Source organism: Malaclemys terrapin, chromosome 1 (genome assembly GCF_027887155.1).
Source record: "Malaclemys terrapin pileata isolate rMalTer1 chromosome 1, rMalTer1.hap1, whole genome shotgun sequence".
Taxonomy (NCBI): Eukaryota; Metazoa; Chordata; order Testudines; family Emydidae; genus Malaclemys; species Malaclemys terrapin.
Genome location: NC_071505.1, coordinates 148,424,881 through 148,447,977, shown reverse-complemented (window position 1 = coordinate 148,447,977; position 23,097 = coordinate 148,424,881). Strand labels below are relative to the sequence as shown.

Below are 23,097 nucleotides of genomic sequence, written 5' to 3'. Positions count from 1 at the left end.
GTGTCTACACCAGTCTACACTGACACTGCGTCAACCTAACTACATCAACCAGGGTTGCCAACCCTCCCAGTTTTGCCGGGAGCCTCCCAGAATCAGGCTGTATCTCCCGGAGGCTACTGAAGCCAAACCAGGAGATTTTTAGGTGCTAAAAGTCCGGTGGCGCAGCTAGGGTGACCAGATCACCCAAGTCAAATATCGGGACGCAGGGGGGGAAGGGGGTGTGGCGGGGGGGGGGAACAAAAAACCCTTCCTCCACAAGCGCTGGAGGGAGGCCCGGGAGACGCAGGGGAAGCGCGGGGCCAGGGTGAGTAAGAGTCCGGCCTGGCCCCAAGCAGGCAGGACTCAGTTGGGTGGTAGGGAGAGGAGGGGGGCGGCCCGCGGTGCCAGGCGGCGGCTGTTCTCCCCCGCTGGGCAGCGGGACTCGGGAGCAGCCGCTGCTGCAGCTCCCACTGCCGCTGGGGGAGGAAGCGGCCGATGGCCAAGCTCGGCGGCTGCGGCTCTGGCGCCCGGGCCCGAACTCCCCGAGCCTGGGACTACTGCGGGAACCCAGCAGCGCGCAGGCTGCGCCCAGTCCCTGGCCAGTCATGTCTGGGCTGCTGCCCAGCTGGTACTATCCCGCGGCGGCCCCAGAGTGGGGGCAGCAGGCCCCAGCCCCCCCGTCCCGCTCAGGTCCCGCAGGGGAACGAACGGGGCTGGGCTGCCGATGCCTCCGCCCTGGGGCCGCCACGGGATTGCACCACCTGGGCAACAGCCCAGACGCGACTGGCCAAGGGCTGGGCCCAGCGTACGCGCTGCTGGGTCCCCGCAGCAGGCCCAGGCTCGGGGGGTTCGGGGGCGCCAGAGCCGCAGCCGCCAAGCGCCATGGCCGCTTCCTCCCCGCGGCAGTGGGAGCTGCAGCAGCGGCTGCTCCCGAGTCCCGCTGTCCGGGGGGGGGAGAACAGCCGCCGCCGCCTGGCCCCGCGGGCCGCCCCCCTCCTCTCCCTATCACCCAACTGAGTCCTGCCTGCTCAGGGCCAGGCCGGACTCTTACTCACCCCGGCCCCGCGCTTCCCCTGAGTCTCCCGGGCCTCCCTCCAGCGCTTGCGGAGGGAGGAGGAATGGTGAGCCTGGGGAAGAGGCGGGGATTCGGGGAGGGAGCCAATCAGGGGAGGAGGGGGTGGAGGCGGGGCGGGGCGGGCGCAAGCACTTCCGGGCTCCAGGCTCCGGCGCATTTCCTTGTTTGTCCAGTGTCCCGACCGCACGTCAGTCGGGACGCGGGACAAATAAGGAAATATCGGGACAGTGCCGATAAAATCGGGACGTCTGGTCACCCTAGGCGCAGCATGGCTAAGGCAGGCTCCCTGCCTGCCCTGGCCCCGTGCCTCTCCCAGAAGTGGCCGGCACATCCCTGCGGCCCCTAGGTGCAAGTGGGGGAAGGGGGGGTCTCTGCATCCTGCCCCTGCCCTGAGCGCCAACTCTGCATCTCCCATTGGCCAGGAACTTCAGTCAATGGGAGCTGCGGGGACGGCGCCTGTGTCCGTGGGCAGCACAGAGCCCCCTGTCCCCCCAGCAGCTGCAGGGACGTGCCAGCCGCTTCCGGGAGTGGCGTGGGGCCAGGGCAGACAGGGAGTCTGCCTTAGCCCCACTGCACAGCCAACCAGGAGCCACCTGAGATAAGCACCTCCCAGCCAGAGTCCACAGACTTCACCCTCTCCTGCACCCAAACTCCCTTTCAGAATCCGCACCCCCTCTTGCACCCCAATCCCCTGCCCCAGCCCTGAGCCCTCTCCTGCACCCAAACTCCCTCCCAGAGCTTGCACCCCACACCCTCTCCTGCACCCCAACCCCCTGCCCCATGCTCAGCCCAGAGCCCCCTCCCACATTCCAAACCCTTTGGCCCCAGCCCAGAGCCTGCACCCCCTCCCACACCCCAACCCCCATGCCCCAGCCTGGTGAAAGTGAGTGAGGGTGGGGGAGAGCAAGCGATGGAGGGAAGAGGGATGGAGTGAGTGGGGCGGGGCCTCGGGCAAGGGTTATGGCATGGGGCGGGGCAAGGGTGTTTGGGTTTGTGTGATTAGACAGTTGGAACCCTAACATTGACCTAATCACTACGCCTCTCCTGGAAGTAGAGTTATTAAGTCAGTGTACTGGGCGAGTTACATCAGTGGGAGCTACATTTTAGTGTAGACGCTTACAGAGTTAGGTTGACGTAAGCTGCCTTATTTTGACCTAACTCTGTAGTGTAGATCAAGCCTCAGTCTCCTTTCCTGGTCAGAAATAGGCCATATGATATGTCTGCGGGCTGTGATTGGCTGCTGGGAAGTCTTGCGAGCCCACTACCCAGGCCAAGCAGCAGGAATAGCCAATGGCAGCTGCGATCCATATGTGCACTGCTGAACCTTTCACCCCTCCAATATTGCCCAGTACACGTCTGGGAAATGAGACTCATTATATTCAGTAGCTGGCAGAGCTACAGAAGAGTAGACTGAATAGAAGTAGCACTGAGCTTCCATCCTAGGCCAAATTCATCCTGGTGTAACTTAACTGACTGCAGTGGAGTTACACCAGGGTTGAATTGGCCCCAGAACATGTTTTGCTGTCTTACCACAGCAGGCTCCTGTTGCTGTAATGGCCTTAGTTGAAAAATGGGTAGAATGACTGTGACACCCAGTGGCAAGACTGGAAGATGACAAGTTCTTTCTGCCTTTCCTATGTTACGGTTCGCTTAGTAGTGTACTGATTTCACACAATGGTATTTAGCATTTCTATAGCACTTTAAATACTATTAATCACAAAAAATATGTTAGGCTGCTGATGCATGGATACCACTTTCTTTCACGCTAATACTGTCTCATTGTTTCCTTATACACCCCTATCTGTATCCATCTGTTGTCTCATTTTATACTTAGATGTGAGCTCCTTGGGGCAGAGACTGTCTTTTTAGTCTGCTTGTACAGTGCTTAGCACAATGGGGTTTTGGTCCACGACTGGGGCTAATAATGTTAAAAGAAACCTATTAAGGTTGCAGTCAGGCACCCAATGGCTAGGAAATGCCAGAAGGAAGGTTGCCGGTCCATCCTCATTGAGCCTCGGTCTCAGAAATGATTAAGCCAGGACTGAGGCAGACATCTGACATGTAAAATTTCAGCCCAAGTGGTTAAAGTTTGGCAAAATTATAAGCAACTGAAAAGAGGGTTGTACTGGGAAGTGTTGTACAACCTTAATAATAGGCAGCACTATCAGCCCCAGCTGTAAGAGTGATAGGCTCTTTACATTAGATTAGATCTGTGTGGTGATAGATGAACAGGTGATCTTCAAAGCACTTCACTAATTAATCCTCACAAACACCACCTGAGAATTGAGTAATAACAATGGGTAACAAACCAATGAGGGTAAAACTAACATTACATTATAAACTCTTTGGAGTAGGTAGGGGCTGTGTCTATTTCAACACAATGTAAACCACTTTGCAGCACTATAAATTAATAATGTCAATCTTTAATCATATTAAAGTCAATAAAGTAAATAATAAAGTTAATAACGAGCCAGGCGATGCACTTGGATACCTGCCACCCAGGGAGCTGGGTCTCAGCCCTACCCCCAGTGCTGCAGCAGGCCCATAGCGCTGCACTTGAGGGCTGCCCTGTCCTGTTTCGGCTGCTCCCAAGTCCCGCTCTCTTCCTGCTGGGGGGGGGGATAGACGGGGGACCCCCAATATAATGTGGGGGGGCAGAACGTGGAGCGGTGCTGGAGTAGACGGGGGAGGGGCACGGTGGATAAAGAGCTGGGACGGAGCGGAGGGGGCCGAGTGGGAAGCGCCCGCTGCCTCCCCCCGCTCCACGTGCCCAGAGCGAGCCCCGCCCCTCAGGATGGAAGCCCCGCCCGGCCCCGTTGCCATGGGAACGGCACCCAGCGCCCGGGCGCGGCGGTCGGGATGAGCAGCTACGCGGTGATCGGGACGGTGCAGGACCCGGCGGGCGGCGGGGGCCCGAGCCCCGGGGGCCGGTACCGCTCGCACATGGCCCCCAGCAGAGCCTTCGACTTCCTATACGGTACCGGCGAGCGGCCCTGGGGCCGGCTTAGCCCCGGGACCGAGCGGGGGACGGCGCCAACCCCGCAGGCCCCGCCCGGGCGGCAGCAGAGGGGGCGGGTTAGCGACGGGGCCCCGCAACCCCTGATAGGCCGGGCGGGCTCGCGGGGGTCCGCCCCCTACGCACACACCTCGCGTGCGGGCTCGCGCAGCCCGGCCCCGGTCGGGTTCGCTGGGGGAGGGGCGGGCTGGGCATGGCCGGGCCCCGCGTCCGGCGGGAGTCGCTCGAGCTGTGCGACAGGGGCCGGCCGCCACCCCACGTCCAGCGCCGCGCGCGTTGGGCTGCAGCATGGCCGGGCCCGCGTGGTGGGATGCAGCCGGCGGCCGCAGGAGGAGCCGCTGAGACAGCCTGGGACGTGCTGCGGAGCCGTCAGTCGGCGCTGGGAGACTAGGCTGGAAAAGCGGCTCTGGAAGAGGAAAGGGAGGCGCCCCCGAGTACGCGGGTGGGGGGAAGAGATGAAATTCAAAGGCTGAAAGCAGCTGTAGGGGAAAAGGCGCGGGCGGAGCATGGAGTCACCTGCGGATGTGCAAGGTCATGCCTGGCGCTTCATTCCATAGGGAAGCAGCAAGTGCTGGCTGCTGCTTCCATTCACGGCCGTAGCCACCGTTTAATGTTTTTAAAGGTTACCAGCAGAGTACTTTAAAAATTATGAGGCTTTAATTTCTCCCCACCAGAGCGTGATCCCCTCCCTACAGCAGCAGCATCGAGGCTGACTGGGGGGGAGGGGTGGGTCAGATGTTTAAAAGTGTGCTTGCTCATTTTTATTTCTGTGTCTTGTTTATTCTGTGAAGTGGCAAAACTGACTTCTTGTCAAGAGGAGCCCAGCTAATATTCCGTTCACTTTCTTTGAATCTACGTGATTGCTTATATTTCAGATCCCTTGTATGTGTTATCAAGTGAGAAGGACCATGCAAAGGCGAATGTCCAGGCTCATCTCATGTCTGACAAGATGGTAGGTTGTTTCAGCCTGAGACATCTTCAGGAGAGGTTTTTCCCACATTCTTCCCTATATTAAAGGAATATGAATAAATATGTAAAAAACTTGATTGCACCTGAGCAATCTTAACTTCTTTAGACCAGCACAAGCTCTGTAAAGAAATGAAATCATTTATACCTAACACAAGAATAGTTTAATAACTGATGGTCACCACTGTCTTGGGTTGACTTTATACTAGTAGTCTAGAAATAAACAGATCTATGTTCTATTCCTAATCTCTAAATCATGTATCAGTGCTTGAGAATGGGACCCCTGGATATCTCTGACAACTGGTCTATGGCTCATTAAGGAAAGTTTTAGACAGAAGAATTGGGTTATTGCGCTGTTTTTTTTTAACAGAGCATTTGAACTGTAAGTAGTGTTTCACACAATGCCCCTTACTTATCTTGATAGCTGCAGGTGAGCCATTTAGGCAGAATGCAAAAGAAAAAGGGATGTGATACAAGTCCAGTGAATCAAAGTTTGACAAACAAGGAACTTTGGTTTTGTCCTCCTGGGTTTATTCAGACTTTTCCTGAATGAGTAGGTTGGGAGGCATTAAACTCTTGACGCACCACCCTTCTAAAGCAAGCTGACGCCTTCCATGCAATGGAGCCAATAAAAATGTATTATTCAAAGCCTGTTTCCTGTCTCCTCCCTCCCACTTATCCTAAACGCTGTTTCTCTGAAGTTTTTCGATATCCTCTATGGCTACGTCTACAGTACTAGCTAGCGGTGGGATTCTAGGGTTGCCAATTTTGGTTGGATGGATTCCTGGAGGTTTCATCACATGACATAATCTTTAATTCCTGGAGACTCCAGGACAATCCTGGAGGCAACTCTAGGGGATTCCCACCTTGCCTACATGTACTCACAGTACCTCTGGGGGTGGGATTCTCAGCTTCCCTAGATGTACTTACAGTAGCTCAATGAGACCTAGTGCAAGTATAAATAGGTACCAGTGGCAGCACAGCTAAGCCATGCCGAATATGTATCTATGGAGTTCGGCTGGGTTTGTACTCAACCCAGCTAAGCTGTGCTGCTGTCCATGCTACCGTGACTGTGCTAATATTTATATTCACGCTAGCTCTAATTGATCTAGTGTGTGTATGCCCCCATTACTGTAGTATCTGAGAGTCACATAATCTTTATTTATCCCCACAAAACCCTAATGAGGCAGGGAAGTACTAGTATCCCCATTTTACAGATGGGTGGCTAAGGCACACAGAGAGTAATGTGACTTGTGCAAGGTCACAGTTGTGTTTTCACTCAGACTTTGTCTACACTAGCACTTTTGTCAGCAAAACTTTTGTCAGGCAGGGTTGTGAAAAAACCAAACCCTGACCAACATAAGTTTCACTGACAAAAGTGCCAACATAGCTACTGCTGCTTCTTGGGGGTGGTTTAGTTAAGCTGGTGGAAGAGCTCTCTCCAGCTGGCATAGAATGGCTACATGGGAGACCTTACAGTGGTGGCGCAGCTGCAGTGGTACAGTTGTGCTGGTGTAATGTATGTAGTGTAGACATTGCCTCAGTCCCGTAAGTCAAGGGTGTAAATGGCATGATGAGAATCTACCAGTTACACCAAGTTGTTGACCCTGTTGGACTCTGCTGTCACTATGGTTTCTGGTGTGGCTTCCGTGCAGGTAGCAAAGAGCATAGAAATACCCACAAATATTTCACTCCTAGCTCTGAGTGCATTTTTTGTTTAAAATCTCTGAAGATGCACCCTTCTGATATTGGTTAGTCTCAGAAACACCAGATTTCTGAAAGGGAGCCCTTGTATATTGGCTGCTATATGTCCAGCCTATGTATGGGGTATTCCCTCTTGTCTGAAAACCCCAGGATCCAAATTTAGGCCCAAAGTCCATCACTTATTTGAAAATCTCCCCTTTGTGTCAAAATCCCTGTTTAGCCAAATTCCATGTTCCACCATTCTATTTATTTTTTCCTTTTGATTTGTTTAAAATGTGCTTATCCATAGCTCTGACTATCTGAATAAGCTGCTGTCTGGTATATAATACAAAACAAGATGGTTTTGAATTCTGCGGCTATAATGTCATCTGATGGGATGAAGGTGGTTGTGATAACTTTATGACACCATTTCCCAAACTTTGAAAGTTGAGTCCTCCTTCAGGAAAATGAAACAAATGGTGCCACTGTTCAACCTTGCCATCTTTTGTTAAAGGCTTAGTCATAATGAGCCATCCTATAGAGTAGATTGTATAGATCTTCATAGTATGACACTTCCTTTCCTTTTTTTACATACTTTGATGAATAGTAAAATACAGATGCTCCCCGGGTTATGCAAGACCTGACTTAACGCAAATTTGCACTTACGGAAAATGTTCCATAAACCAGAAATAGGATTTTCGAGTTGCGGAAATTTTTGCGTAACGTACGGGTATATGTTTCCGACTTATGCAAAATTTGAGTTACACAAGGCTTTCCGGAACAGAACGATTGCGTAAGTCAGGGGGCATCTGTAGCACAATGTTGACATTTAGCATATGTCTGTACTGCGGTTGAGAAGTGTGATTCCCAGCATGGGTAACTATAGAGACTTGTGCTATCTCTGCTTGAGCTAGCATGCTGAAAATAGCAGTGTGGATGTTGCAACACAGGCAGCAGCTCGGGCTAGTCTCCTGAGCTCAGACTCCAGTGGTCAGGTGGGCTTGGACTCTGGCAGCTAGCCAGGCCAACAGGGTCTGTTTGCCTGCACTGGAAATCACACCTCCCAGCTGCAATGTAGGCATAACCTTGCAGTACATTAATTGGGCTTCTGAGTTAGCACCCACTGAAATAAATGGGGCAATTCATATCTTAGAGCTAATTTCAGGCTTTCTGCCAATTTAGACAAATGTAGCTGCATCGATTATACTTAGGCCACATTTTCCAGGAGTTCTTTGCAACTACATAGGTTGATACTTAGCCTCTCCATGCCCCTGCCTTTTAGTCCTGTATATGCCTCATTTTGGGAAGCACTCTCTTACTGATTGATGTCATTAGAGCTTGCCGTCACCTGTACCACCCAGATTTATAGTTCTGTAATTCACAGTAACTTGTTTAATCTCTATATATTACTCATGCCTTGTTTACATATAGACTCAAAAACACTAGTTGAAGCAATGATCTCTTTAGTGTTTCATGGAATTTCTAAATAACTGCCGCCATTTCTCTTGTCTACATATTAAAATTAGAAAAAGATGCCGATTTTTAAAACCATGTTTAGCAGCCTGATCCATTATCCCTGGTACAATCTGCGTTTGGAGGAAAGAAATCCTGTGCCTCCATTTATTGACCGAAGGTGGAGAGGCAGGGCCCAGCAGCGCCTAGAGGTTCTTCAGCAGCTTGCTAGGTAAGTGTCCTACCATTGGACTATATTTAAAAAAAAAATACATATTTATTTAAAGCTCTTGTTTTCAATGTGAGCTGTGAAAACTTCAGTGATCCAGGCTGGACCTACTTAAGTGATAGTCTTTCTCCTTTGTCCCTCCCACGCTGAAGCTGACTGGATTGTCCTTGCTATGCATCCCAAGGTTTCCTTTGGACTGGACTAGGGCAGGGCCTTCTTAGTGCAGGAGACCTGTTTGAGGAACTCTCTCCTGGAATATGTCCCATTAGGATCCCAATTCAGCAAAGTACTTCAGCATGTGTTTAAGTGCTTTAGTGAATCAAGGTCTGGAGTCCCTCTGTATCTGTATTCAAGATTCTGTGTGAGGCCTTCCTATTTAAGTCAGCATCTGACCATTATTTACCTTCCCCTTTTCAGAAGCCCCATCTTGTTTGGTCTCTTTTCCTTAGCCTGCCTTATTTGTTTTGACTAGAGTTGCTGATTACCTGGTCCATATGGACTAGAGTTGTTTAAATATGGTTTTGTTATTTTTTTCCCTTGTGCGAATCTGGGACACTGTACAACGGGTGCTATATCAGTTAACAAAATAACACAATATTATTTTGAATAACATGTTGCATATAAACTTACTTCCCAAACCACTTCAAAGAATTAAGGTACAGAGGAAGAGGGAGCTGAGGATAGAGAGGTTGTTCCAGTCAGACAATATGAACTGCAGAAGAAAGAGATTCTGCACCAGTTCACATGGAGGGATAGAAAAGAGAATAGTGCTAGGCATGCAGAAAGAGTAGGGAAAGGAACACAAGGTTTGAAAAGTACAATAGGCTGTGTCATGTCCGTGGAGGGGTTTAAAATCAAAGAGAGCAATTTTGAATTGGATCCTGAAATGAATCAAGAGCCAATGGAGTGATGTGAGGAGATACTTGAGCTTGTCAGAAAACTGGGAGCACTATCGGAAGAGCTGGGACTCAGGCTATTTGGAAGGGCTAGACAGTAGTCAGACAAGGAGGGATGTTGGCCTGGATGAAGACTTCACAGGGTTTGTTTTTTTTTAAGCATACAAGAACTAATTCTTTACTCTATCAAGTTTTTATGTTATACTTTCAAGTTTTAAATATCACTGCTGTGCTCTTTTCCTCTCAGCTTATTTTGGTCAGAAGTTGAAGCTTGCCAGATTCAGATTAGAAATAAGATGTACATTTTTAACAGTGGGGGTAATTAACGATTGGAACAACTTACCAAGGCCCATGGTGGAGTCTCCATCACTGGCTGGCAACTTTTAAATCGAGATTAGATGTTTTTCTAAAATATATATGCTAGTTTAAACAGGAATTAATTTGGGGGAACTCCTATACCCTGTGTTATACAGGAGATCAGACTAGATCATCACAGTGGTGCCTTCCGATCTTATCATTTTGTACCAGCATGAAAGTAGCAGGTGACAGCAGCACTGGCTGTTCTCAAATTTACTTCTTGCGCTAACCGTGTCAACAAGCTGCCTCTAGACTCTGACCTGGTTTTGTGATGTATCTCCTTATGGTTGAAAGTGATTGAGCTTTAAAGTATAATTAACAATAGTGAAACAGTGACTGTCAGAGTGACATGCAGGTTTCCATACCTATTCTTGTTTAGTGATTCCCAAAGTATATCTCCTCACTTTACAAACTAAAAGGTGATTTTTTTTCTAACTTTGAGCACCTCAAACTGCACCCAGGACTTGAAAATCTAACTGGGCTTTTTCTGCCTCTTATACTTCCATTAGTAGTAATTTTGCAATAGAAAATTAATTGACAGTAGAACTGCTTGAAATTTGTTGGAATTTGAACAGATTTTTTTAAATAAAACATTAAAGAAATGAATTAATGAATAATGTCTATGTCAGCTCTAGTTGATAGTGTTGCTGATGCAAGAGACAGAATGTAACCCAGATTGCTCGCCAGTAGCTGTGTTGGTTTTGCAGGGCTAACAGGAGTAAATGCTTGTTTGTGTCAGTAAAGTCAGCAGATGTAACTCAAGGATACACAAGGAGCAGATCTGTGTAGTAAGAAGGGGCTATTTGCCCAGTCCCTATTATGGCTATAACTGTACTATAATGAGATGAGTAGCTTATGCTAATACAGTTAGATCATGAAAATAAGTGCCCACGTGTGCTGAATGAAATAAGAATTCATCTGAATGGAGAAGCACTCTGACGTGTGGAGACAATGCCAGTAGCAAAAGCCATCAGCTCAATTAACTGATTTGAACTGTAAGCAAAATTTTGCAATTAAAGGTTTGTCAGAGCCAAGAAAGCATTTCAGGTTCAGGTACTAGCATCTTGACCCAAATATTATTTTGTTGCAATACATTGGGGCAGGTGCTGGGAAAGGATGATTTAAAACAACCTCTGCAATGTATTGTACACCAGAGAAGGTTGATGAAGCCTCATTCTGTCCAGTGTTTGTGGTAGTGGTTGGCTAAACTGTGAGTCTCTGAGTTCCAGAATGCAACTCTTGAGCCTGTGATGTGAGGTTCTTGGACTCAGCAGATCACAGCAGGCAGTGTTCTGTTCAATCCAAATAGTCAAACCACATTTCCTACTGGTGTCTATGTCTCTGTAAGCCACACCTCTGGATTTAAAATTAGGACAACAACAAACTGCTCCATTTTATATAAATTAGTTTCAGGCTTCTGGTAAGTTGCCAAAGATGGTCTTAAAAAGGGCAAAGTGTAACTTTTTGAACTTGTGGAATGAATTACCCAGGGTTCTTAGCTGGTGCTGTGGCATGAGGTTTTTCAGGGAACTCTATTTCCTTTCTGTAACCTCTTTCATTCATGGCCTCCCGAGCTCTCTAAATAATGTACAACCCCCAAGAAGACATGGACAGGAAATTATAGACCGTCTGTTGCCCTACTTCAAGCTCAGTGTTGGGTTCTCCAGGATGGGAAATTGGGGGGGGAGTATTGGCTGTTTTTACAAAGGCTCTATTCCAGCCAGTACACTCCTTAAGCCATCCACAAGATCAGCCTAATTCTTCTTTACTGTTGGAGAATGCAGAATGAAAATTTTAGAGCCAGCCTGTCATTTCCAGGTTCAATCAAAATCTGTTTAGCCATTTTTTAGTTAGACAGGACAGGGTGACTCTTCCCCTTCATTTGCTGCATCCCCTCCCTTGTATTTTGTACCATACAAATATATTCAGATTCTTTTGCACACCCACACATACAAATAAAAGTAACAGAATTTTACAAATTCAGATTTTCCAGGTGGTTAATCTTCTTTGAGCAATAGTCTCCAGGCCCGAATTTTATTTTAACAGAAGTAATAAATGACTGATTTTTATATATTCACAGTGCAAAATTTCCATTAAGTTTAGAGCTACAGTGTTATGTGAGAGACTATAGAGTAATGTAAATGCATAATCTCAATCTTACTTATGCAGGTATGGGTGTTTGCTGCTACTTCATTATAGAGTTTGAGGCGTGTATGTTTTGATGACGCAGCTGTGGAAGTCCAGAGTGAAATAATAAATATTGAAGTATAGTTAAAAAAGTATCTTTTAAAAAAAATCAGAACTATTCTGAACATACTCTCTGAAAATATTTTGATCTGTTTTTATCTTTTTCGGCTTTTTAGATCTCAACCTTCTCTTCAGATTCCTCAAATTGTGTATGAAGATCCTGAAATTAATGGAAGGAACCGCTACAAGTATTTTGAACGGTAAGGAATGAATTAGCGACTACCAGATATGGAATAGGCCAAATTCCAATCTCAGTCACTCTGCCTCTGACACTGGTGTAACTCCAGTGACATCAGTGGAGCTGCTCTGCAACACTGGTGCCATTGAGATTAGAATCTGGCCCACTGTATGACTGAGCACTGAAAAAATGTGAAATACTTAACTTGTATATGCAAGTGCAACAGCCAGGCTGTGCTTAGCGGTTGCTCACGCATAGCCTTTGGCATTAGACCCAGTCATACCAAGAGAGAGATGCAGCTGACCCAGCTATTGTGGTTTTCCAGTCTCTTGGAAATATAAAAGAGGGATTTTTAACTTCAGTTTTGCTACCACTGAAACAAGCAGAGGGAACTACAATTTAATTTTTCATCAGAAGAATGACTCCTCTTTCAGAACCGCACCTCCCCTAGAATTCCACTGCAGCCCTGGTGTTGGTCTCAAGAGTTAGTATAGGACTTGAAACAACTGCCAAATGCCATGATACAAAAGTTTCCAATTTGGCACATATTCATTGCTGATGTGTGCAGGCTCAACTGCCTTTACTTCAGGGGACTCGTGTTATGCTATTAATGAACTTAGCCCCTTTTAAATCCAGTTTTCCAAAATTTCTCACATTTTGCTAGTCTGGTAAAAATGAATCAAAGATGTTTAGAGTTATTTTAGCAAAAGGAAGACAGACTGGCTTGTTCATTGCCACAATTTTAACTTAAACTTTAAAAAGCCTCTTAAAGAGGCTATTAGGAAAGCTTGGTAATGAAACTAGGTTAATATTAGTCTCCTCTGACATGGAAATTCCTAGTGTATGTTTCTAAGGAAGAATTAATTAATATTCTAGAATATCAGGGTTGGAAGGGACCTCAGGAGGTCATCTAGTCCAACCCCCTGCTCAAAGCAGGACCAATCCCCCCACAGATTTTTGCCCCAGATCCCTAAATGGCCCCCTCAACGATTGAACTCACAACCCTGGGTTTAGCAGGCCAATGCTCAAACCACTGAACTATCCCACCCCCCAAGTAACAATAATTATAATATTTAGGACTTCAAGCACACTTCACATTAAAACTATCTTACTGCACTGAAGGAAACAATCATATTAGATAAACTTAAAATATGGTTGACCTTTAAAGCTGATTTATGTCATAGGATTCCACTTCCGGATTCCCACAGGGTTTAAAGAAACCCAAACATACGTACAATGCCAAGAATATACTCAATAGTAACCTTATTCTGGTAACTCTCGTGCTGTTCAACCCCAACTTGAATTACAACATGATTTTAACAGCTGCTATCTTGAGAGCTTCTATCACTCAAAATTTTTCTGCCACTTTAATTCTTTGGCAGATAGAATTCAAAGCTGTTTTTAAGTATTAGTTGTTAATGCTAAAAAATTCTGAGACAATGGCTGCTAAACTAGGCCAGTAAACTCTTCAAGCACTAATCTGGGGTAGTGGGACAACATGGCCTGATAGGTGTTCTCAAGTTCTAATTTCTGGGGTAATATCTTTTTGTAGGGGGGGGAAAAGCTAGAAAGGTCAGAGTGAGCTAGAGAGGTGAGACTTGTATGAACAACATTGAACATCACAATAAACCAGTGCATAACTTTATAAATAGTGAATGTGAATTGGACTATGTCATCACACACCCCCATATTATGTGAAGGTTTTCAAGGCAAGTGTTTTTTTGGTGGGGAGAAAAATATATAGTAATGGACAAGGGGAGAACTTTGTAGTGGGACAGTATAGTAGTAGACCCACATCTGAGCTAACCAGTCTTAGTATTGTCTCTTTCAGTCCTAACTAATTATAATATGAACTAAGCCATTAACAATGTTGGTCCTGATTCTCCTCTTCTCACCCCAGTGTAAATCAGTGGTGACTCCCTTTAAATTAATGGTGTTGGGCCAGTGTGGGAAGTTGTGTAAATGAAAAGCAAAGTGGGCTCTTTGAATGAGGAAGAATTTTTCCGGTTGGATAGAACAACAATTCTCACATGTTAGTTAAGAAGTAATGAGAGAGTATCTATAAGAGATTAAAGAACTCCTAACTAGTATGTGTCCTTAAACGTGCAGAAACAGATCCTCAGCTGTTGTAAATCAGTGCTGAAGTCAGTGGAGCTACACTTTTTTACATCATCTGAGGATCTGGTCCACAGTTTTGCTAAGCTGTAATATTGTGTTATTGTGCATCTTACTCTAATGGCTGTTGTCTTAAACATGTTTTCTCTCTTTGCAGACCTTTCATCCCCTTTCATAAGCCATTTCCACTAAATGTTGCTTATGCAGTGGCAAAGTAAGTGGTGAGGTTTAGAAAAACAGTTACAACAGGTCAATCTTTAGCCACAAAGAGGCTAGTATTTTTAATAGTGAAGCAATGGTGAGAACTCATTAAAAGTTCAGAAAGAATCTGTCCAACAGTATGAAATCCCAGGAAGAGCAAGTTAGGGCCAGATGCCTACATCTTAGTTCAGACAATGCTGGGGATATGTAAGCAGCACCACACGGTGCAAGAAACAGAGAGCCAAATGTCTGAGTCTTAGAGGAGAGGAAATGTCTGATATAGCCACACTTTGAGATGTTTGTTGCTGATTTTGTAAATGGTTTTGCACTACTGTTTATTTGCATGCAACATCCTTATAGTAGGATATCCTTGGTATTCCTGGGTGGGGGGAGGGAGGGAGGACAATACACCAAATTCAGACTTGACATAAACGAGTACAGCTCCCAGTGAAGTCACTGGAATTGTGCTTACTTATGGAGGAATTGAATTATTTCCTGTTTGTGTTGAAATGGCACAGGCATAAGTTAAAATACAGCAATCCTGCTTTATCTTGTATTCTTCTGTTAATTATTTTTGAAGCTACACCCCTTTCCAATAGATTTATTTTGCACACCCACTGAATGCCAGCTCAATGCAAGTTGTTACACCAGACATGAAACTTACATCATTGTTTATCTCACTGTTGAATTTGGCCCAAATACTTCCATCAAGTTACAGCTACTTACATCAGGCTACATTTGGCCCTTAATCCTTAAATACAATTCTGTAATATACATATGTGTTAGATACTTGCATGTAACAGTTAAAGCTTCTTGATGCAGAAGGTTCATGGTTCACGCAGGGAGGGATTTTCAGAAGTGCTCAGCAAAGGCCTAACTGCTCTCACTGAAGTCAACTCCATTGATTTCAGTGGGAGCAGAGTTAAGCTAAAGCTGAGCACTTTGAAAATCAGATCTGTAATGAATATTATCTCAAGTTTTAAAACATTAGTGTGACAGCATATACAAAAATGTTCTGGCTCATGTTTGTTTTTTAGAACAGAGCCATATGTTTACCCCTCCATCACCAGTGACAGATCACGCTCCCCCACATCACGAACCCTGGGTACACAGACGGATTACCGGGATGGCGAAGCTCAGACTGACCCGTATTCCCCAGAATATGTAGTACCTCTGGGTTCAATCCCTGAACTGCTGACACTTGCCACTCTCACTTGGGGTGAGTTGAAAGAACCAGAAACATTTCTTTACAATAATAGTGCTCTCTTCCTTTTAGAATGGCAGAATTGCTGTTTCTCTCTGTCAGATGTCAGTTCTCTCAGCTTTGAATTACCTTGCTGTGTTTCATCGGGATATATCAGTTTATCTAGCTTTAAAATGGGTGTAATAAAAATATTTACCTACATAACAGGCGAATTGTGAGGCATTTTGTTAGATGTTTTGAGATCATTTCATTAAATGGCAGTAGATATTGTAAGTGCAAATCTCTTTATGCCCAGGAGCAGGAGGAATGACAACCCCCTTTTTAATGTTACTATAACCATGGTAACTGCAGGCTATTCACATTTTAAAAACTCACTGAGCTAGTTGCCTCAGATTTGTTAACGTCCATCTTTCAAGTGTTCTGTCTCTATTTACTGTAGGGTTTTCTACTGTGCTCATCACTATAATAGCTTTATATGTTACTCATGGATATTGCCCCGCTCCACAGTCTTTCTAAAGAACTACTGCTTCTTGTCCCTGTAAGGGCGAGGTCTTCCAGCAGGACAAGCTGAGGTGGAGATGATTGAACGTGCCTGGGAGAAACGTGCCTGGGAAGCAACTCTACCACCACTTAGTGATCTCTCACAAACTGAGAAGAGGAGGAAGATGATGGATGACATGGAGAGAAAGGAGTGGGCCTTTAGAGAACAGGAAATAGAAAAGTAGGTGCAAATTGTACGCAGTGTTGCTCTTTCAGTTATAAGGAACCTAAGTGGAGTTTGAAATCCAATAGGTCAGGGGATTGGCAGTAAGATGCATGGACTTTTATCTCTAGGTTGCCTATTCATTAGTGACTGAAGGTCATCATTTTTTGTAATTTGAGTCCAGTTCCTCAATTCATCCGAAAAACCACCACCACAAATGGCACTCTTGTTGGTGTATTCAGAATAGATGAAATTCTGAACGGGAATGGAGGAATCACACTGAAATTGAAGTACTGATTTTTGGGGAGTTTTTTGGTGAAAGAGGCTATTACCCAATATCTTGCACCAGGGATAAACTCACTTTTAAAAATGAAAAGACTAAAATGTTATATTTGCAGTCTGGCTGTATTTTACGGATAGGTCACTAGGTAAGTTGTGTTTAAATATAGCAGTGCGGTTTGGGAACTCTGTGTGCACCTCCATTTATACCTTGCCTTTTTTTCTCTTGAAGATTGCAAGATGTTCGACTAGAAGTTTTAAAGAAGCTTTTGAGGAGACGAGAGGAGGATCAGAATGAGGTGGATGTCAATCGCTTGGACACCCACTGGTTTAACCGTCAGCAAGACAAAGAAGAGAGAGTGAGAAAAATTAAACACGAACATATAAAAGGTAATTTGGAGGATAAGGAAAATAATATAAGGGGGACTTAGTTTCCATACCAAGCTGTCTCTCTCCACTCCATTTTTACAAGGCTACAGCTGTGTAATCAAGATGAAGGCATCCACAGACCACACTGTAGAACTCCTTGGGCCATATTGGTCTGTCAGCCACACTTCGTACTAGAGTTATGACAGCCTGAATTTCTTAGGATATGACTCTTTCAGAACTGTACGTGTCAGGGAATGTCTCATGGTTGCAATTCCTTTTCAGCAATGAGAAAGCTGATAGCTAAAGGGAAGAATGTGGAGGGGAAATTGGAGAGACGAGATATCATCAGGGACTATAATGATTATGCATCACAGCCCTATGGACCTCTGTCCAGAATTGGTTACTTTCCGGACAACTATTCTGAACGTTATGTAGTAAAAAACCACTTTCTTAACACCTACGAGGGTAAGGCAGCTTGGAAAATCTTAAATTATATGTTATTGACTAAAAATATTAGCATAAGCCTGTACAACAATTCAAATATCTCTCTCTTCTTCCGCCCTGTCCCATACTCCCACTCCACCTTTTCTAGGATTGCTTGAACTGGAGGCATCTCTCCCAGACTCTGTCACTCAGTCCCGGACCAAAGCTCCGAAACCCAAGACCACTACCACTAAAGAAGGGTTTATTAAGCGGACTGCTAGGCTAGATATGGAGCTGGCACAGGTTCAGCAGGTATGGTGCTGCAGCCAAGAGCAAGCAAATTCTTTCTAGATTTGAGGTGCACCTTACATAGAAATGCTATTGGGAAGGCACATCTGTCAACTATCTCCAAGTTCACTTCCTAAATTCCCCTCTTAATGCTTTTATAAAGACAGAAATAAGGCCATCTTCAGGGAGAAAACATATCAAACATTAATAACTAGTGGGTTGTCATTTGGCATGATGAGTACCGTTCTGAACTCAACTTGTCTCCCTTTTTCTATCTCTTCCACATTTTCCCTCTTCTGTGCCTACCCTGTGCTAGTTTGGTGGAAGGAGTAGCTTTCTCTCTTTCCCATCCCCAATCATTCACGGACGCCCATTTTTCCTCCTTCTCTTTGTTTCTTCGGCCCTATGAAAACGTGATGGATTGTGAAATCTGATGTAAATCAGCAATTCTCCTCCTCCCCATGCTTGCCTTCCTTTCCCCCATCCCTTTAAAATATTTTAAAAATACAACAAACCTATTGGTTAAAATGTCAAATTATTATTATTTAAATAAACCAATGCAGGATCAGAAGTTTCAAAATTCTGCACATCTGAAGTAAAGTGGGTCAATTGTCCCAATTTATCCAAATTGGATTAGAACAGTGGAAGCAGATCACTGCAGTTACCTAGCAACTTAAATAAGTATTGTCTGATTTTCTGAATACATAAAATGCGCATGCCGTCACTACAACTGTGCAAGCAAATCCGTTATCCACACATGTAAATGACCAGTGTCTAAGCAAATACCCTATCTGCACATGCTGTCACAGTATTTACAGTTGAAATTAGGTGAACTGTAAGGCATGCATCTTGTGTTGCAATTACAGACTTGTGTTTTTGAAAATCAGGCCTATTGGATAGAGTATTCCTAAAGTAAATATTATTTATTATACGCACAGTTTAATCAGTTTTATTAGATTTATCTTCAAATCCAGTTGATAAGAAATATTTAGTCATGCATAGTGTGTGTGTATATAATTTTTTTTCTTGTTTTAGTGTAGCACAATAATATATTTAATACAGGAAGTAACTTTCTGTTAATAGAACTGACATCTTCCGTTGAAATAACTACCATACTACCTCAGATTCAGTCATCTAATCTTATGAAAGACAGTGCTGGATTTGGTCACTGCTTGGAGGGAAAATTTTCAGATGTGTAGGAAGTGCTAAGGAGCTGTCTTTATGGAGTCAGTACTGAACTAATGCCCCCTATGGTTGTAGACTGTATGCCAGGGGTGGGCAAACTTTTTGGCCTGAGGGCCGCATCTGGGTATGGAAATTGTATGGTGGACCATGAATGCTCACGAAATTAACACTTCAGAGATATTCAAATAAACTTTAATAAAGATACATTTTAGTTGGAAATAAACATAAAACCGTACTTACTATTATAAATATACAATCATAACAATGTATTACAACAATTAAACCAAATTTACCCCCTTTCCACACCCTTTCTCTCTAGCCTGGATTTGTTGGGCGTCAGCTTCCAGTCATTGGAATTAATTGATATTCACCAGCCCCCTGCTCTCAGAAATCTCCTTCCACGTAGGTCCCAGAAGCCCACAACTTTGAAAACTGTCACTGAGCATTCCCTGGCCAACTACTCTTTGTTTTATCCTCAACAATGGAAAATTAACACCACTAAAACAGCAGAGTCACCTAAGCGATCAAGTAGCAGGCACATGGGCTTCGCACGTTCCAGGCTCTGATGGCGCGTGAGGCACGTTTGGGTTGTGCAGCCGGAGTAATATGCGCAGGGTTGGCTTTAGGAAATGTGGGGCCCGATTCAAAGATGTGGGGCTTGTACTCACCGGGCGGCGCTCCGAATCTTTGGCAGAACTTCGGCGGCAGGTCCTTCACTCACTCCGGGTCTTCGCTGGCACTGAAGGACTCGCTGCCGAAGTGCCGCCGAAGACCCAGAGTGAGTGAAGGACCCGCCGCCGAAGTGTCGCCGAAGACTCGGAGCGCCACCAGGTGAGTAAAAATTAAAAAGGGATTCTCGGCCAGGGCTCGCAGGGCCCTCTTAGGCATGGGGCCCGATTCAGGGGAATCAGCCTAAAGCCGGCCCTGAACATGTGTGCCCTCATGCCCGTCACACAAGCCCCCGACCTCAGCCAGAGTGGGGCAAGCCCCTGATCCCGCTTCCCAGCCGGAGCAGGGCAAGCCCCCAACCCGCTTCCCAGCCGGAGTGCTGAGGGCCAGATTAAAAAGTCTGATGGGCCGGATGCAGCCCGAGTGCCATAGTTGCCCACCCCTGCTCTATGCTATTGGAGGTGTCATGTGTCTTCTGCATAAAACCAAGGTCCTGACCACCTGTGGTCATGATCAGATGGCAAGATTCTCCTGGCATTCTTCCAAGGGTTAGAGATGTTAGCTCATGGCTAAATTCTAAATTTCTGGCTAAATTCCAATTTCAGCAATTACATTGTCTGTCTGTCTAAAGGACTTCTCATGGTTTTGACAGACTATAGTGAAGATTCCCAAACTATAATCATGGATTACAAGTGGTCCCCAGAGTTGGCTGGTCAGTAATGATGGCTCTTGTCCTTGGTGTCAGCTGAGAGAAATAGATGGAGAAGGGGAGACAATTCAGAGTGAAAATCGAGACAGTGGGCCAGATTCTTACCTGGTATAAATCAGCGTAGCTCTAGTGACTTCAATGGAGCTGCACTGATTTACACCAGCTGTGGATCTGGTCTGCTGTGATGGATTTTTCAAAAAGGGGAAAACATCTATTTATTGCATTAAAAACACCTAAAATACACATTCTTTTTTCTGAGGAAATCTGCATATCTATTACAATGGGTCTTACTCCTACCTGTGGTTACTTGGAGACAGAGCCAGACCTGTCAATCAAGGCAGGATGGGGATGGCCACACCCCTGAAGACCCTGCTAGTCAGCTTGAACTGGCTCCATCAACGGCAGAGAGGCTTAACAAGTTCTTCTGCTCCAAAGAACAAGAAAATAAAACAATCAGAAAGGGATTCTTTTTATCTTAATAGTCAGTGTATTGGATTCTAAGCATCGTTGGGCTGTTATGTAGCTTTGGGGGCTCTGCAGCGAGATTGCCGGAAACTCCTTTCTGATACTGAGGTAGCTGGCGGCAGCAGCTTCTAGTGTAGCATGTCTGGGCAGGTTGTTCTGTCAGGAACACCTCACAGGCAGCCAGAGAGAGAAGTTGGCAGAAAGGGGTGCAAAAATGCCTGGACTAACATAACCCTACTTGCTGTGGGTTGACCAAGCCCTACCGCTTTCTTACGGTCTTCCACACAGCCAGCCCTGGAGGGATGATAGAGAGAGCAACCCAGACATGAAGAAAACAGGCAGTAAAAGGCCTCTTGGCTTACCACTTATTTCTGACTGTTTCCCCTGCTTTCTTTAGCAAGGTGTGAGTCAGCCCTTTTAGAGCTATTTCTGCTTTTCTGTAGGATTCAGTGAATCAACACTGTGCCATGTGAAAGCTTCCCCTGCCCTTTTCTCAGGAAGGGGTTTAGAGAGGGGCTATAAAGTTCAAGGAAACCACTTAGGGATCATCTTAAGAGTGATCTTTTCAAGTGTTACCCTTACTTCTCTAGCACAGCAGCAGTACAGTTCTCCCTTCAGATCCCCTCTTTAGTGGTAGTCTCCTTCTGTCCTACAAATAATGGGGGAGGGAACCTTGTAAAATCAGAATATGCTCAGTGATTGGGCCCTGAGAGGCTAATTAATCTTGTTTTCCCCCCTATAAATCTGAGAAACAGTGAAGGAAAGGTTAAACGTATCAGGAAAGAAGCTGCAGAGTCACTCCTTTACAAAGGAAATTTCTTAGGCTCGATTTTCCCAGTAAAAGATGAGCAAGCCATTCAAGGACTCTCTGTTCCTCCATCTCTTCTGTTTCTAGTTTCTAGTTTGCCACAATACAAATTTTCCCATGGTAAAGGCTCTAAAGGGACAAAAAAGGGCCCAGGAAATTCAGAGGAAACTCATTTGTCTTTCTGAGAGCATAAGCAGCTTTTTTCAGACTTGGGGCTAGAGCCCACACAGGAGGAAACTCAGAATCAGTTTTTTGAGAAGTAACTTGAAACCATTCTCAGGAGTATTAGGTGGACAATGTATTCCTCCAGATAAAGCTTCTGTAAAAAAGGAAATGTGGGAAGAAATGGGAGAGAAGCCTTGCTTACATTTTAGAATTAACTGGCACTCCAAAACCAGGGTTATTGGCATCTCCCTCTTCCTCCAGTTGAAACCTTGGAGTATGAAGACTAAAACGCCATCTGCTTCAAACTAGGATAATTGATTTCCCAGGGAACAAGAAGGCTTAGGGCTCTAGTCAGTCCTCTTTCCAGTGCCCAAACATGCCAAAGACTGAAGAGTGCTCAACTGGAAATTCTTGAACAGATTCCTGCTGTCATCACAGTTCAGGATAGATACCCTAAATTCCAACATAGCAACAAGTTCTAACGAAAAACATCTATCACTAATTGATCTTAAGAACACCTGTATGCACTTATTACATGAGCCTCTCACAGAAAATCTCTCAACTTCACATGCAACACATAATGTTACCACTATGCTGCTTTGCGTTTGGCCTACCTGCATCTAAGGATGTTTTCCAAAGTGTTTTCCTTGAGCAAAAAAGGGTTTGTATATACGCATGCTAAGATGACCTGCTCATTGGAGCACACTTTCTGAAAAAGGCCCACAAGGGAGCCGTCACACAGTCCAGATTGTATTCTGGAATAACATGAATTTGTCAACACTACCAACAGCTAAATGATGTCACGCAGTCCGTCACTTCTGGACATAGTCATAGATGTCAAATTATCACATCTATCAGGTCTCTGATGTCTTGGATAAGAACGAAGGTCTCTGGCACCAACATACCATTGTGAGAGATTCCAGTTGTCTTCTCCAGAAGTTGCTTAATTTCTCAGGGCCCATCATCCCTGTCCTCCTTTGTGCTGTTGCCCAGGGGAACTCAGAAGGACACAGTTCGTTGGAATCAGGGTTAGTGCAAAAAAATTATGCCAGCTTCAAGAACAGGGAAGATCATTCATGGAACAACTTAATCCAAGGTTAATGACAAAAGATTAGAGTGATTAAATAGATCCTAAGAACTAAACCTCCAGTCCTGATCAGCCAAGATGTATCAGTGATATCATACAGTATCTGTAGCTACAATCATGCATTTTCTCTAATGGCCCCAAGAGCATAGCTGTCCTTTTCTGTTCACAGTGTTCTCCAGGACAATAAAAAAGGGGCACAAGTGAGCTGGGTGGTCCCACATTGTCCAGGGAGGTCCTGGTTCTTGTATCTAATCAGGTGGCAAGCACCACTCAGTTCTGTCTCCTCTACAAGAAGGATCTACTCTCAAGGAAAACATTTTGCACCTAAGTTAAGAAAAATTTTCTAACA

The 23,097-nt window shown here is 45.3% G+C and overlaps 1 protein-coding gene across 4 annotated transcripts in view; it reads left to right on the top strand.

Moving 5' to 3' along the window:
• The first annotated feature begins 3,529 nt into the window (after positions 1-3,529).
• CFAP91 (cilia and flagella associated protein 91) overlaps positions 3,530-23,097 on the top strand; it is a 59,433-nt gene continuing 39,865 nt past the window's right edge. For 2 of the 4 annotated variants that reach the window (XR_008446603.1, XM_054043200.1), the window contains exons 1-10: positions 3,530-4,031; positions 4,946-5,022; positions 8,246-8,403; positions 12,017-12,100; positions 14,351-14,407; positions 15,432-15,613; positions 16,142-16,319; positions 16,813-16,970; positions 17,232-17,414; positions 17,542-17,684. Coding sequence is in view for 3 of the 4 variants with exons in the window: in XM_054043200.1 (XP_053899175.1) it covers positions 3,914-4,031; positions 4,946-5,022; positions 8,246-8,403; positions 12,017-12,100; positions 14,351-14,407; positions 15,432-15,613; positions 16,142-16,319; positions 16,813-16,970; positions 17,232-17,414; positions 17,542-17,684 (1,338 nt within the window). In the remaining variant the exon portion in view is untranslated. Of the gene's footprint in view, positions 4,032-4,110; positions 4,513-4,945; positions 5,023-8,245; positions 8,404-12,016; positions 12,101-14,350; positions 14,408-15,431; positions 15,614-16,141; positions 16,320-16,812; positions 16,971-17,231; positions 17,415-17,541; positions 17,685-23,097 lie in introns of those variants that run through there. The other 2 variants (XM_054043201.1, XM_054043214.1) reach the window with 2 other exon arrangements.